The sequence below is a fragment of the Centruroides vittatus genome, unplaced genomic scaffold (assembly GCF_030686945.1).
Source record: "Centruroides vittatus isolate TY-2023 unplaced genomic scaffold, ASM3068694v2 contig_913, whole genome shotgun sequence".
NCBI classification, from domain to species: domain Eukaryota; kingdom Metazoa; phylum Arthropoda; class Arachnida; order Scorpiones; family Buthidae; genus Centruroides; species Centruroides vittatus.
This window is the reverse complement of record NW_027122602.1, coordinates 401885-419403: the sequence shown is the minus strand read 5'-3', so window position 1 is coordinate 419403 and position 17519 is coordinate 401885. Positions and strand designations below refer to the sequence as shown.

General features: G+C 26.4%; 1 protein-coding gene across 1 annotated transcript in view; it reads right to left on the bottom strand.

The window, feature by feature from the left end:
- LOC136984322 (dynein beta chain, ciliary-like) overlaps nt 1–17519 on the bottom strand; it is a 215241-nt gene that overhangs the window by 47281 nt on the left and 150441 nt on the right. The window contains exons 43-48 of the mRNA XM_067281255.1: nt 15904–16083; nt 14782–14883; nt 13357–13665; nt 10021–10256; nt 7261–7383; nt 5533–5737 (exon numbers count right to left, since the gene is read on the bottom strand). Coding sequence (XP_067137356.1) covers nt 5533–5737; nt 7261–7383; nt 10021–10256; nt 13357–13665; nt 14782–14883; nt 15904–16083 — 1155 coding nt within the window. The remainder of the gene's footprint in view (nt 1–5532; nt 5738–7260; nt 7384–10020; nt 10257–13356; nt 13666–14781; nt 14884–15903; nt 16084–17519) is intronic.

The window sequence follows — 17519 nt, the reverse complement described above, 5'->3', positions numbered from 1 at the left end:
AACAAGACTATAGTTGTGAAATAGAACAGGAAGATAATACTAAAATTTGTTATTTGAAAGAAATAAAAAAAAGAAAGGAACATAAAAGAAAATTTTGTCATAAAGAAAAAGTTGAGAAATAAAAATGTAAATTTAATTTAAATATGGGTATATGCATATCATTGAAATGGTATTTTATTGTAGATGGTATAGTTCACAAACAAGAGAATGAGGAATTTTAAATATGTAAAGTTTGTATGCAGATATTTGTATGTGTTAATGTAGATTATCAAATTTTAATCTTAACTAATGTAAAATTGCTTTATTTTTAAAAAATATTGTCCTATTAAGAGTACTATTTATTATACTGAAGAAGATAAAGAGATTGAAATGCATTTCTAAAAACAATAAAGACAGTAAGATAAGTAATGATTTTAAAAAAATCATTACTTAAAAATCATTACTTTTAAATAAAACATTTTTAATGTTTTATTTAAAAAAGTGTTTACTGTTGGTCTCAGATAAAGAGCTGAACTGGAAAAATAGATAACAACTATTTTATCTCAAAAGTCACATATAGTACAATAGTCATAATTTAACAGTCTATACATATTACATTGTTTTTGAGAGTGGTACAAGTCTATTTATTCATACATTGAGATATTTAAAGGTTTGTGTTTGAATTAGGGTTTCTTATTTCCCAGTCTTTTGCTTGTCCCAGGATTCCAGGATAAAAGTGAACTGTTTCCCAGGACAGAATTAATTATTTTTAAGATATACAAAATATCTTGAAATCAAATGATATAATTATTTTTCATTTTTTAAAGTAATTTATTACATTCTGCAACCTCCAAAATCATATTAATAACTAGCAGGTAGGCCTGGCATTGCTCCAGTAAAAGTAACGATAGCAAAGATTAAGATTATTATGTTATAGTCAATCTTACCCATTTTTACAAAATGCAAAAATTGGGTCCCCCTGTTTCCAGACTAATTAGAGAATTTTTAGATGGGTCTAAAAATATGTTTGATTTCCCGCAAAATTGAAAAATACTGCATTTGTGTCTTGCATGTCGCTTTCTCTTAACAATTCCATTATTACGTAACACTTCCATTGTTACTTGACACTTCCATTGTTGATGGAAGTGTTAAGTCTTAATCCTGTCCCTCTCCCCCGCAGAGAGGAATTTCGAAAAATCCTTTCTTAGTGTGCGTTCTCATGACGTACCCTAACTGTGTACCAAATTTCAACTTTCAACTCCTAACCATTTGAGCTCTGCGCTGATTATTATTATTATTATCAACTCGTCTCAATTATATATAAAAGATGCTGTGTAAAATATATATTAAAAATTACCTTTGAATTACGTAGAAATTTTCACAAATAGAAAAAATTTATTAAAGTTTGCTGGAAACTGCATACAGCAACAACAACAACAACAACAACAAAATGTTTTGAATTGAGTTGAAAATTTAAAAAAAAAAAAGAACTTAGATCATACTTCTAACTTAAAAGGTAACTTCCATTTTTTAAATAAAACATAATACAAAATATTATTGTAAATTTTTATAATAAGATTTTAAAAAGCAAAGCTGGTCAATACTCCGATCACTCGATCTGGTTCTTATTTAACTAATGAAAACTTCTGAGAATGCCTTTTCCGATTCAATTCATGTGGGTGAAATCATCTTTAATGCATTTAAGAGAAGACAGATGTTATGTGTTTTATCACCTGTCGCCTAGAAGATTTCTACTTCGTTTTTGATATTGTAGTACTTCTTTTTCTCTCTAGTATTCTGATTTGTCTATCTGGGATGCTTTAATAGAAACATCAAGCTTATAGCCAAATAATTCAGCAGTTCGTTTGTCTTTAATAATCAGGTTTATGAAGAAAAACTTCATACTTGCAGACTTCGTACTCATTTGTATCCTTGCCCAATTTGCACAACCTGGCATTATACAGTTATTGAAGTTACTGGGCATGGTTAAAAATTAAGACATCATAAGCACAGTTATTCAAGATATTACAGGTTCTGACAAGTAAAGAATTTTCAGAATCCTCCTGCCACAAATAAGCTATGTATTGATTATTGACCATTTGTGACATGCCATAATGAGCAAAAATTTAAAAAACTAACAAGTAGGTTTAAAATTAATAAATACAAATGAATTCTGACAGTTCATGAGTTAATTATACTTTCTATTTGTAAAATTTCCTCGACCTTAACACAAAATAAGAAAAAAGTGAATTTTTAAGAAATTTTCAGGATTTTTTGGGATGAGAAGCATTTCATGGATTAAAAAAACAACTGGGATCCCATTTAAGAAACCCTAGTTTGAATCAACTAAAAAATATTGGCAATGTTAATAAATTTGGGAAATGCTTTTAAAACTATAAGCTTGTTAAATTTTTGTGGCGATACGCCATATTGTTGTATATATATGTAGCGTAAGCCTAATATTAAGTTTCCTTAATCTTTTGTTCTATATCTTTTCTTCGAATTTTCTAACGGTCTTTTCTTTCCACTGGTGGGGGCGCAATTTCGAGGAAGAACACCGGAAACGAAGGGTGTAAAACGAAATACCCTGAGGCAAGTCAGGGAGTGGTGTGGGTCATTCTTGGGCTAGCGTTCGAGAGAGGCAGATGGAGAGAAGGTCAAGATCGCCGATTAGCAGGACGGAGGGACCTTAAGTTGTCTGCAAGAAGACGAACAAGATAGACTGACGACAAAGAATCAAAGGACTTCTGATCGTCAGGATCATCAAGTTCAGAGATATAGAGAGGACAGTTGAAAGCGGATTGAGCAAAATTCCCCGTTTTAGAAGAGTGACGATCTATGGAAGACCCGGGTACCCCACCAAATCTTTTTCTTCTTCTCACCTCTTCTCTCTTCCTTTCCTTTTGTTTTCTAGTTAGTAAGTTAGTTTAGGATAGGTTAAGTTAGTTGTAATACTTCGGAAAATATCTAAACAAAGAAAAGTCATTGTCGCGAACACGTGTTCCCATCTTTTGTTATCACAAAGTTACTACGTACCAATTTTCTGTACATTGGAATTGCCTGGTTGGGATCCGAAAGAATCGGGTGTACATAGAGCTGCTCAGACTGTTAATAAAATATCATTTTTGTGTAAATAAATCTTGTATTTATTGTGCGTCTATCCTGTACACCACATTTTATTATGTAATAATAATTAATAAAATTGTTAAAGAAAATAAAAGACTTTTTCAGCTACAAATAGACTTATACCACTTTCAATAATAACAAATTATAAAAAGTATGAACAATAATAATTTGAAATTTATATTTTAATTGAAGTTGGCTTTTCTGAAATGTATTTTTTAATGTAAAAAATAATAATTAAAATGAAAAGTAAATAAATAATAAACTTTATTAAGAAATATTTTCAGTTATATAAGAATTTATAAATAAATAACTATGAAAACTAAATTACTTCATTAAAATAACTAATAACAAATCTTAAATCTTATTTCAACTTTACACTTAACATAGTGATTTATGGCAAATAGGAGGCATGTAGGGCAGCAAACTCATCATATCGTTATATTCCTCTCTTATTTTAGGTCTTAAAGTTGTGAAGAGTGGTAACAGTAATTTTGCTAAAATTTTTAGGCCCTCCTCATTTTCCAAATAAATCAAGGACTTTAAATTGTGCATTTTCTTTCATAGAAGTTTTGTAGAAAATTTTGTAAGGTAACTTTTCCCTTTTAAACCACATCTGGCATATCTTTAGCCAATTTATAATGTCTCTGCCCATTTGTTTTTCCTGTTTGATATTTCCTCTTCTAGGGATTTGGTTGAGACAAAATCTTCTCATTTCATTTCATATAGAAGGAAGTTGTTTTTCTTCTGGCAATTCTTTATTACATTATAACAGTCTTGAGCAGTATTTAAATGTTATAATGGTCTTAAAGCTTGCGAAAGAAAACTAAACAGAATGGGGAAAGGAACTTCTCATCACTTCATCTGAGCAATAACACCATTATCTTGTTTATGATGATGTGTTCTTATGTATGATGTTCATTAACTATTATCCATTGTAAAGACTAAGTTGTTTCAATTATTGATTATTATTAATGGACTTATTCCACTTTCAAAACAACATTCTTGTGATAACATTTTACAGTTAAATTTCTTTTGATGAATTTATGTACACTATTGACTTTGTTATTATAAATATAAAGAGGCTATCTATGTCTCACACAAATTACAATTAATTAACTCATTTTTTCCAAAAGTGAACTTATACCACTTTCAAATATATGTATTATTAAATTATGAATATTATATATAAATTATATACATTTGAATAAATATTTGAAATTAAATTTTAAAATTTAATTCACTAAAAATCTCTTGTATAATCTTGCAAATTTGGTAGATGATTCTTTTGTAATTCTAAATGAATAATGGTGCTTTTCTTTTTTATTAATATCAATGATCATGATCAATATATGATCCAATATTTCCAATTTTTTAAACTATTGTGGCTTGGTTGAGCCTTGTTTTTCTTTTTGTTTCTCTTTCTTCCACCATTTTTCTTTCATAAACTTCACTTCTGGCCTTTGTTCTCTTGACCTCAGCATAACTGGTTGACCTAATGGTCTGATTGGTCTCTAGGGAAAAAGGGGTGACACTGGATTGGACAAAGGGGATTGGCATGAGAGGACAGAGAGAGGAAAGCAAGCAAAATCATCACTTTTTGGAGAGAAGAACTGGGAAGAAGAAGACCTAGAAGTCAGCGAGTATGGAAAGAAGACCCCTCTGGAATAACGGAATCGAGGTTCATTTTTTGCCAGTCACCCCCTTTTGACCCTTTTCTTTTTCTATCAAAAATCAAGTCTTCTAATTCTTATCAACCCCATCTTGATCTAAGGCCCTTTATTTTGTAAATTTAGTTAAGTTATAGTTAAGCTAGACATAAATTAGAATAAGTCTTTTGTTTTTGTCAGCACGTGAGAATCAATAGTAATATTGTTGCGGGTGATCCCAAGTATCTTTGTATTTTCCTAGTTCATAAGTGTGTACAATTGTTTCTTTGGAAATTATCGATATTTACTGTAAATAATAAACTTTTAATTTTATCAATGCCAAGCAATTCTTCAGATTCAGTCATTTGCTCTCAGCTACACTGTTATGGTTCAGTTGTTGCATCTATAATAATTTGGCTGAAAATTAGAGCATCTTTAAACAATATTAGTGAAGGAACTTCAAAGCACAAAGTAAAGCTCAAAGCCTTTTTCTGTAATGATGCTTCTTTTCCTGATTTATTGTCATTGTGACATTGCATCATCCAAAACTTCCTACAGTCTGTATAATGTGTACTTTATTCACATGTTGAGTCTTATCTGATTCCAGTATTCTTATGCCGCAACTTTCAAAAGTTTCCTTTATTTACATGTTTTCACTGAGCTTTATTTTTCAATCTGGATCCACCAGTTTTTTTTATATAATTTAAAAAAGATTCTGAATAATATAGATATTTGAAAATTTAATCATATAGATAATAAAATTTGTTATATTAAAACATACCTTTTTATTTTCTAAATCTGGTCTCTCTTTCCTAACTACTTTTCCTAATAACTGATCTTCTAGTCCATCCTTGGTAACAGTAAAATTTATAAGAGTAGTTTGTGCTTGCATTTCAGGTTTATAATGAGGATTGGCTAATTTTGTTTGTAATATCAAGCAAAAATCATTATGAAATTCTATTTCTTTATCTCCTAATTGAATTGCTCTGAAATTACATTAACAGCTTTAGATAGATTTAAGAAATTATAGAAATATATTATTCTTAAAAAAAATACAATACAATATATTCTTAAATAAAAGCATTTATCAAGTGCTTTCATTTTTTGTTTCAATTAAAACTCATCATATAAAATACAAAAATATTTGATAGAGAAAAATGTACAATAGATTAACTAAAAACGTTTGCAACATAATTACTGATAATTGCTTCTGTGTTAATGATAGTTTTTCGAGAAATTAGACTATACTGAATACTTTATCCAATTTATCAAATAAATATAAAAACACTAATTTATGTAAAGATTATAAAAAGATTTATATGCTGCTGTTTTAGTAACACATTTTAAACAAACAAAATTTCACTATGCTGTCAAATTGGTATCAAAACTTTCACAAAAAACTCACAAATCCATCTTTTTTAATAATTTATGAATAACTCAGATTATATTTTACTGAAAAATATATTGAATATTATAGATGCATGTAATTAATTGTTTACAATTTTTTACTGTTCTTTTTTAAGTAATTTATTTAAAGATTTTGTATTTGTTGTGAGATAAAATGTTTCTCTTTTCTATTTATTCCTTTGACATGTTAAATATTTATCCATTATTTTTCTTGAAAAAAGTCTTAATCACTATTAAAGGTCTTTCAAATATTTTTTACATACAGAAATATTATATCATTACGTTTTAAAAATATATATTATAAATTAATTAATTTACTTAATTAACATAATGAACATTATTATACCACAATTATAAGAGATTATATTAGTTGAAACTACCTGAATTATAAAGTAATTATAGAGGAAACTCTTAAAAGAATAAAACTTGAACAAAAAAGTTTACTTATTGTTTAGCTTTTATATTACAGTAGAGAGTCATTTATCTGAACACTGGTTATCCGAAACATCTGTTATCTGAACGCTTTCCAGTCGGACTGTGTCGTGCTGAATCGAACTTTTTTGATACTAGATTTACTTCTAAAGTATAATTTTTATGTTTTTATATTTTTCAATATATTTATTTTGTTTGTACAAAATAAAGAAATACTTTTTAATGATACAATAGCCTCGAGTATTATTATAAAAATTTTCGTTAGGCTTAAAATCGACGAAAATTCAATACGAAGCAACACACAACAGAGAAAAATTTCAACATCAGACAGGTTAATATATTTTTTCGTACATAATCGATTATCTGAAAAATCAGTTATCCGAACAACCTCAGTTCCCAATTGATTCAGATAAACGACTCTCTACTGTATTAACAATCAATTTAAAGTTATATGGCTAGTCAGTTTTCTAAAATTATCTTTAATAAATATATCATATGATGGTCTAATGTTAATTCAATAATTTTTAATGTTATTCTTTATAAATTCAAACATTAATAAATTATTGGAGCAATAGCATTATCAAATTATTGTTTCAATAACTAATAAATGAATAACTAATAAAATAATTTTAAAATTTTATATTATTTGATAAATATAAAAAATTCTTACTTTCCTTTTTTAATTGTGTTACGACTTAACAATGGATTCAAAACAGGATCTACGTTTTCTCCAATATTTTCAATTAGTACAGTATTTCCAGCTGATAGTGCCTCTTCAATTTTATCTAAATAGCTAATTTTAAAAATTAAACAAATGGAATTATTTTATTAAACTAAAAATATAAAATAAAAATTTAACAAAATTAAAATTATGTAGATACAAAAAAATATTAATTGACTTTCAATATTAACTAATAAGTTAATTGAAAAAATTAATTACACAGCAAATAACCATGAATACATCTTTCAGATATCATTTATAAGAATTAATACTTAGAACAAAAAGTTTTTACATTAAAAAAGTTTTGTGTATTTAAATATCATAATAAGTAATTTATAAAAATTAAATATTTATTGAACTTTTCATATGAAATTTAAAAGCTTAAAAATTAATTAACTAAATCTAAATATAATTATAAACTAATTTTATAACAATTAATTTCTTTTTTCAAATAAAATATTTTATTAATTTAGCTTCTGTTTGATAATTTGTAATTTCCAGTTGATGGTATCAATTACAAGAAATGACAGTTTCCAAGAAATGAATTATAACAACATATTTTAATTCTAGTTTATGCATAAAATATTGTATTATCTGTCAAATATTCATTCATTTTTCTAAAAATAAGCTTTGATAAAAGTAAAAAAATGAGGGATATACAGGATAAAAATAATAAGCACATCATTATCATGGAAGCCTAATAATTAGTGATGTAACAAATAGTATATTCGACCTCAGCCGAATACCGAATATTCGGCCAAACTATTCGGCTTGATTAACGCACGTACAAAAATTGGCGCGCAAAAATTATGGCAAGGATCGCGCACCCTGCTCTCTATTTGCCCACTGTCACTACAAATTTTTCTTCCAGTAGGTCTAAATTATTTAAATTAATTAATTAAATTATAATTATTAAAGTTAATATGAGATGGAGCCTAATGTCTACCTCTAAAGCCAAATTGGTTTATAATTTATGTAATAGCCGTAAATAGCCCGATATGATTTGGCAGTTGTTGGTATTTAGATGTAAGTTATAACCTATAAGTTATTTTATTTGCAATCGATCTTTTTAACTCTTTAATTAAGCACTAAAATTTTGTTTTTACTACGTATTTGTAGACTGAATAGTGCCCTAAGGATATACTTTAGTGGGAACGTATGGTCTAGTTTCTGCCCAGTTGTGGAACAGTTCAAATATATTATTGGGGGTTTTCTATTTGTGAAGTTTTGTGATATTTTGTTGCTATCGTTTTTGTCAATATTTTTAAAATTAACATGATTTCAAATGTTATCTTTTGCATATAATGAAAAATGCTCGTTCTTTGTTTTATATATAAAATAAATTATATATTAGTTACTCATCTTCTAGAAATAGATAAATAATTCTTTCTTTAAATACGATAAGTTTCAATAAAACGTTTCGTAAATCATTTTAAAACATCGTAAAAAATATTAAAATATACGCGAATACGAATATAACATAATTAACTAAACAATAACATTAATGCCTGATACATTCTAACTTACACGCCATCAATGCCATAAGATATCGGGCTAGATAAACGCTATATTATTATTTAATTACGAAATAATTTAATACTAGAGTTAGATGCTATTTCTTATTAACTTTAATAATTATAATTTAATTTTCAGCATTAATAAAAGTTACCAAAATGATTAATTTACTGTGCTTTTGTTATTTCTTACTCCTGTTTTGAGGTATTCGGTATTCGGCCGAATAGTGACTAAATATTCGGTATTCGGCCGAATAGTGATTTAAATATTCGGTATTTGGCCGAATAGTGAAAAATAGGCCGAATAGGCCGAATGCCGGGTAGTAACCGAATATTCATTACATCACTACTAATAATGGTTTTTGCCTAATAACATTCAAGTGCAAGAATTTCTTATTAACTCTCAGAATTTGTGTAGTTAGATAAATTCTTTTAAAGGAAATAAAAACAGATTCTTCAGAAAAAAACATTTTTGGTATATCTGCAAAAACAACTGTTGGAAAAATCAGATGTATGGGAAAATGTATCCAGTGCATAGTGGTCCAGATTTAACGAAAAAATAAGATAAAATACCAAAAATTAATAAATTTCAGAAAACAATTTTTATAAGCCAATTGAGACTACATAACATGGCAGTTCAGTTGATCAAGTCAATTTTGTAAGTCACTGTGTCTACTTCATTTGGTACCACAAAATTTTAGATATCTATCAGAAAGTAAAACTGTTGACAAAGCATATAAAAATTGTGTACAGGAATAAAATTTAGTTTGTGAATTAGATTTTTAACAAGATTGTTTTATCATAATTTCAGTTTCAAGTGTGATAGGTATAACTTATATTAAAATAAGAATGTAAAAGTTTTTCTTTCTCCTAAAAAAAATTTCTTTCTGGCTATACTAAATATGGTGTCAAATGTATTTTCCTTAACAATATAAAAAATGAGCACAATTGAGCAATGTCAAATTTATACTTTTTAATTTTGTCAAGGTTTATTGAATAAATATTGTAATGTTTAGTTGCTTGAATTTGCTCATTTTACTTAAAAATGAAATCATTGTTATTAATGCTTGCAGATTCTTCACAAGTCCTGAGTTATCTTTGTCTATAATTGGTGTGGACATGAATGTTGTAAAATAATTCAAAATAATTTTGCAAATTATAGCTTACAGACAAGAGGTAGACACTACATGTTTACCTTTTTTCCTCCAGTCTCAATATTTTTAAGTCAGTTCCATATTTATTTTTAATCCATTTAATTCCTTGTAACTGAGGATCAATCATCAAAGGCCAACGTTTGGTATTTGTTAAAATAGTGGCATTTTCTGTGGACATTCTATCTTGAGGAAGACCTTCATTATTCCACTTTGCAATTGTAACATCATCTATTAGCAATGCCAATGGATCTAAATTTTCTGATATTGGTATTGGTTTCTGAAATTTAAATAAAAGATTTTATCATATCTTTATAAAATGTATGTAAGAAGCAAATAATAGATAACAGCCATCTTTTTATGAATTTATAAAATTTATAAAAACATTCTTTATTTTCTTTAACCAAAATAAAATAATGTTCCAAACAACGAGAGATTACCTCTGCAAATAAAGCCCCCCACATTAAACAACAGCCAATACAACATACATACAAATATAAATGTAAGCAAAAAGCATGATACAAATAAACAAATATAAATATATGTAATATAAACATACAATGTAATTATATATTTATATTTGTATATTATTTTCATATTAACATATTTTATTCATAGTTTGTCTTCAATCTAATCCCAATAAAATCTACAACTTAAAAATATTAATTTTTGTCTTAAAAATAATCAAAATATCAATTAATTTATAGATTATGAAAGCACTGTTGTAATTTGAGGTAAATAAAAACAGCTCTTTGTCTGATTGATTATGTAACTCCAATAACATTAATGATGTGATCTTGCAAGTTGTCTTAAAAAATTGGTCTTATTTTCCTTAACTTCAAAAGGTGATATATGAGGTAATCAAATTCATGTTTTTATCTTTTTATCTGATGTTTCTTTTCATCTGTAGGCAGGGGTGAAAAGCAACAGTAACTTAAGTCATGTTTGTTTCTGTTTCATAACTAGGACAAAAGGAAAGGCCTTTTCTTTCTCTCTGGGGGTCATGAGATAATTACAGTTTGCAAAAATTGTCCATTAGATAATTAAGCTTTATATTATTCCCATTACAGAACTTATACAGAAAGAAAAAGAGCTTTTACAAAAAACTGCTTAAGTTGCTTGGTAATCTGAAAAATTGATTAAATAACTAAAAATTAAAGAGCTTTTAAAAAGTACTTAAGTCACTGAAGTCATGAGGAAAACTATCCTGTTTTTGAAGTATGACAAAGAACTAATAATGGGACAGAGAGTTTCTTAACAACAACGTCATAAGTGAAGTAAGATTCCTCATACACATCTGAAAATCTCATAGTCTATGATGTCTTGTAAAAGAGCAGAACATATCCATCATCTTCAACTTTGGCAATATATAGTCTGCTGGAGTCCTTTTTTCCCATATATCTTCTCTATAAAGAAGTCATTAAGTTTAAGAGAAATGTCTTCCCTAAGATAAATAAAGACTAACAGGAAAATATACCATTACAACAATTTAGCTATTTCAGAGCTAGAGAGTTCTTCAAATTTTAAACCACTGGTATTGAAAAAAGTTGCAAGAGATGAATAGAAACAGCTATTTTTGTTGCATTTTTCTTCATCAACAAATTCAAAATCATTATATCACAAAAAGGAGATCAATGATTATAAAAAAAACAGCATTGAAAATATGAGCGATTTCAATAAAAATTTAATGAAATGATACTAAGAATCAATATTCTAATGCAACATTTTAATGAAGTGAGTCTTATAATATGACACATGCCAACAGTTTGTTAAACATTGAAAGCATATGGCCAATTAGCAGAACAGGCAAACACTCATTTCTAGAACAATGTTGCCAGCCTACAAAACAATGCTCATACTTTGAAAAAAAATAATGTCCAAAGAGATAGCAATGAGAAATTTCTGATGTGTTGGTTAGTTTCTTTGTCAGGTACATATAAACTGTTCTTGAAGTTTTGTTTCTATTTATCCCAAATTATGGTACTATAATAAAATTGTCAAGTTCTTAAGAATATATTAATAGTAAACAATTGTGCACAATAAATAAATAAATAAATAAATAAATAATTGATGTCTGAAGAATAGAAAAATAAATAGAAGGAATATACCCAAAACAGTTAAGCAATGTAAATTTTAATGTGATCAGTATAATATTTAATAATTGCAATCCCACAACAGAAAATCATATACTGTATTTCCTCAATTCTAAAACATTTTTTTAATATTTATCTTAACTTGTCTGAAATAGAAATGCATAATAGAATAAATGGCATCTTACATTTATAGTCTAAATCAGTGGTGTGCAAACCATAATTATCTTGCGACCCCCAGAGAGGTCGTGAGATAATTTTTCAGGGTCGCCAAATTCAAAATTTATTTCACAATAAAAAATATAAGACTTTTCTTCAACAAGTATCAGGTACCAGTAAAATAGTGAAATGAAATTATATTATTTATGAAAATAGAACTATATCTTTTTATGAAAACAATTGTCTGTATTAGTACCCAATATTTACACTTCAGCAACTGGCAAGCAAACAGACATAGTGATACTGATAACGTTGCGGCAACAGAAACAGATGTTGACACATGAATATTTAGCTTGCAGTGCAAGAGTATAGTCATAGCAAAGCAGCAATCATGAGCTCTTTGCAAGCATATACCTCACATTGAATTCTTATGATGTAAAGTTTTTTTAAAAGTATTTTTCATTAAATAAATATTTATGCCCATATGCATATATAAAACCATTGTTTCATAAAATTATGTTTTATTCAAACCTCTAATAAGGCAGAAACATAAGCACAAATCCTAGAAACAATTTCACTTTAACTACATTGATGATTAAAAAAAAACCTCTACTGTGTATCCAGTGGTTGCAATAAAATTTTACATAAAATGCAGGGGTCAGAAATAAAAATAGTTTGTGCACCACTGATCTAAATAACAATTAGCATTTTGAATAGATCACAAATTAGATCATGCATGAATAATAATGGACATATTTGACTATATTGCTAAACAGTTATATCAGTTCAAGTGAGTTTTGTTGTTAATGAGTTCAAGTAAACTTCGTTGCTAATGTTAATTATTTTAAACTTCTTTTTTCTATTTAAAATGTCTTGAAGACAACAGCATTAAATGAAAATTTATTGTCTATAAAAAAGAACATGAAAATAAAGCTATCAAACATTACATATCGGATTTGTTTTTTCTAATTTATTATTTAACAAACAACAAAAATTAATTATTTAAAAATGTTTGCTGAGAAAATATTTTAAAATTCAATCTCAAATCATGATGCATCTTAAAATCAGTGGCATCTTAGAGATAAAAAATCACAGTATATCTTTTAATAAATGTAATAAAAATTATCTTACATTTAATTTTTTTAAAAATGGCATCCAATGTTTTTCCATTAAATCTAAGCGATATTTTTTTGTAAAACACCCAACATATGAAACAAATGCTGCTGCAATGAGGATGTCTCCTGGTAAAGTTTTTTCTTGTATTTTATAATGTTCAATGCTTTCAGTCCATCTTACTTTTTCTGAAGCTAATCCATTCACTAATCTATTGGCAAGAGATATTTTTTCATTTGTCTTTTCAGCCTCATTTTCAATTTTCAGTTTTTCATCTGCAGCTTTTTGAAACTCTTCTTTTAATGTATTTAGTTTTTCTTCTAATTCCTTTTAAAAATATACATATACATAAATAATTATCAAAAAATAAACATTTTTATATTATAATCCTATTTATTTTATATATTTTTTATGTAAATATATCTGTTGAAGAGTGCATAAAATATTGTGTGACAGAAGTGTCTCATACTTCTGTCAGCTACTTCTGAAATTAATCAGAATCAGAGTTTCATTTTATGGTACATGATCTATATTCTGCCAATCACACAAGTCTTCACACTCCAGCAAATGGGAAAAGGAACTGCCATCACTTCTCTCTCTCACTTTAAAGATTTAATCAGTCATTTCAAGCTAAATGTACTGTACAGACATATTTACATCAATGTGTCAAAACTGTGGTTGCATTATTACTTTTTTAATAGTAAATTACTATAAAACATAAATAATTTAAGAATTATAATTTTAAATAAAATGGCAAATTAAAAGAAGTAATACAAAAATGTAATTCAGGTATAAAATCTGAGAATTTCAGATAATAAATATTGCATTTTATATCGGTAAGTATTGTGAATGTCAGCATTGTATTTTATGAGAGGATTTTAGTTATTATTATTTTTTAATCCTTAGAAATCAACAATTTCATGTTAACAAAAAGACCAAAATAGTGATGCTTCTCAAAGACAAAACTGAAGTGCTAAATCATAGTTGCTGAATTTCCTCTCGAAAATCAGAGAAGAATTTAGCAGCTATGATGGTTTGTATTTTTGTTGTAAATGAATGTACCATGCAATATATTAAGAAAAACGAAACAGATATTAGAAATGTATTATACTAGTAAAATTTCCTCATATGAAATTTTTTTTATTTTCTTTTTTCAATCTCAATCTTATATTTTCAATGTATTTTGTCTTTCTGTATTTGTGGCAATTTTGCAAAATATAATACTAGCAAATATGGAATTGCTATTGTACTTTAAACTAAAACATATTAATATTGGATATAATTTAAATAAACTTTCATTGGAAAATTTTAATTCAATCATTACAATTTTATAATCCAATTTCTAGTATTAGATACCTATAAATCTGTTTATCTGATGTAAACAGATGATGATAATTATATCTTTATTATATAAATACCTTGAATACTTCATTTATTATTTACCATAACTTTAGCTTGTATTTGTTCATATTTCTCTACAGCTATTTCCAGTTCTGTTTTTGCTTCATTTAATGCTATTCTTTTAGGTTCAACTTCACAATAAACCTGTAAGAAATGATTGAAAATGAAATTAATGATTCTATAAAAATTTAATTTTTTATAATTTTTCAACTGTAAATATTTGTTGTCCTATAAAATTATTAATCCTATTAATTTGAAGTAATGTTTAAAATTTTATTACCAAATAATACAAATCTAAATCATCATAAAAATAAAGTTCAATAGTATAAAAAATAAATGTTATAACCATAGTCTAACTGAGTGTTTTCTTACATGCTTTTAAATTTAGAAAAGTTTATAAATACTAAACAGTAAAAAATCTTTAACCAGCAACGGTTTTTATAAGCAAACATTTTTAGCTGTTTTTTCAGTCGTCATAAGCATATCAGAACATTATATTCCATTCTGATATTCATTTCTGATGATAGCTGCAAGACCAGCTGAAACAATTTGATATTCCTAGTACAAATTTTTGTTAATAAAGTTTTATCATCAATACAAATAACCAATAAGGAATATTTTATTTTTGTATTTAAAAATTATAGACTTAGCTTATGATGATAAAAATAAAGTAAACACAATAACTTTGATATTACAATATTTAATTTTATCTAATTAAACTGTCTTTTTCCCAATTAAAAATGTTAACAGTGCAACCATAATAGTAGTTGAAGTAAGTCACATAGTTTGCACTTTAATTTTTTCATTTGAATTTTGCAGCAAAAATTTTTCTAATATAACCATCTTGTATGCTTCATTTTTCCAGTAATAACATATGTTACTTTGCAATTTGATATAAAGAAACAGTGACATTTTGAAAAATTCAAAAGTCACATTTTCATGTATAACCTTGTAAAAAATTTTCTCCAATATTGGGCTGTAATTAATCATTCACAGATATTTATTTTTGAGCCAATTTTCATCCCATTATCTGGGAACCATGTGCTTATCCTGCTATGGACTTTGAAAATATAGTATTTGGCATGCATATAAAAATATATATATTAACTAATTTGAATCCAAGATTTACATTATAATTTATTACAATAAGGATTTTTAACTTACTTCATAGTATTTTATTATATTCAGTACCCATGAACATAATCCAGCAGCTGCAAATGATTTTTTCCTTATTATTTCAGGATTAAAGTTTTTATCAGTTATAAGAGGAGCAATTGCTTTCAAACAATTTTTATGTATATTTTCTTTGTCAAATGTGACCAATCTTTCCATAAATAAATCAATCTGGAAAAAAAAGTTTTTTGTAAAATTAAAATTAATAGAAAAACATAATCTATAAATTCTTATAATTTTTATTTGCTCAGTGTCAAGTAAAAAAAAAGTAAACATAGATTTCATAATAATAGTTGTAATTATAATAAAAAATTCAAAAACTATTGATTCATAATAAAAGAATATTTTATAATTTAATATTATTATAGATATATCTTTCTTACTTTATTTCTTGTGATAAATATTATGTTTATGGACCCTCTAATAAGTTAAGTGTAATTGAGAAAATTGCATTTAAGCAAATAATTTGTTATTTTAAGATATAAATTAATACTGTTTGAAAAGTATTATAATGCAAATGCATTAATATTTTTGTTATCAACAGTTCAATCATTCCACATCATTAAAATAATAAAATAACTCAAACATATCTTTATTCTCACAACTAAAAATTATTTATTAATTTTTAACTTTATTTTGTAATTTGAGAGATTATAAAATATCATTAACAGTTAATAAATATTCATCCCAAAAAACAATGTTTTATTGAGATTATAAGCAAAAAATTTTATGCTTCAATTTTTCTATTCATCTACTCAATTAAGCACTGATGACTAGCACGTGATTCAAATATAATAAATCTAATGTTTAGAATTAAAATTAAACTGAAATAGAAAATAAATTGTCTTTAAGTAAAAGATAATCCTTATATTTGACTAATTCATCTATTATTTGACTAATGAATTTTTAATATTTAACAGAATATTTTTAATTCTTTTTATGGAATGCAAAAAATGTAAAAAGTTTTCAGAATTATAAGGTAAGGTAAAAAAAAATGAGGATTGCTACATATCAACATTTTACTACTACATATGCAACAACATTTATAAGCATTCTATAAATTATTATTTTTTGGATAACTCTGTTTTTATTTATTATTATTACGATGGGTTTTGTGAGTTATACTCGGTTGACACCAGTGGCTGTATACTATGCCAGACCAGAGTCAAGGCATAGTAACCAAAAACAAAACAAAAATTAAATAAGTCTGTCAGAGTGTGTGTCTGTATTCAGGAATTTCCTAACAATATGACATATTGTGAAAATGTGTTATTTTCTTTGTTAAAAGAAATACACGTGAAACCAAAATAAAAATGAAAAAGGTAAATTTTAATTTAGGTAAAAGTTATTAGCTACAGGTTCTTTTAGAATGCCAGTATATTTTCTGTCCCGACAGATGGAAATAATCGTATGAGCGAACAATGTTGTACAAAAATTCCCCGACTCACATATAGCTTGCGACAAAAGGAAAATAATTAAAACTAATCTTATTGCTAATGTTATACTATTACTAACACGTAAAAAAATGAAAATTAAAACTAATATTAAACTAAAGGAGGAGAATAAAAGACAGGTAAGAAAATGTAAGAAGTTAGGAAAGGGGGTAC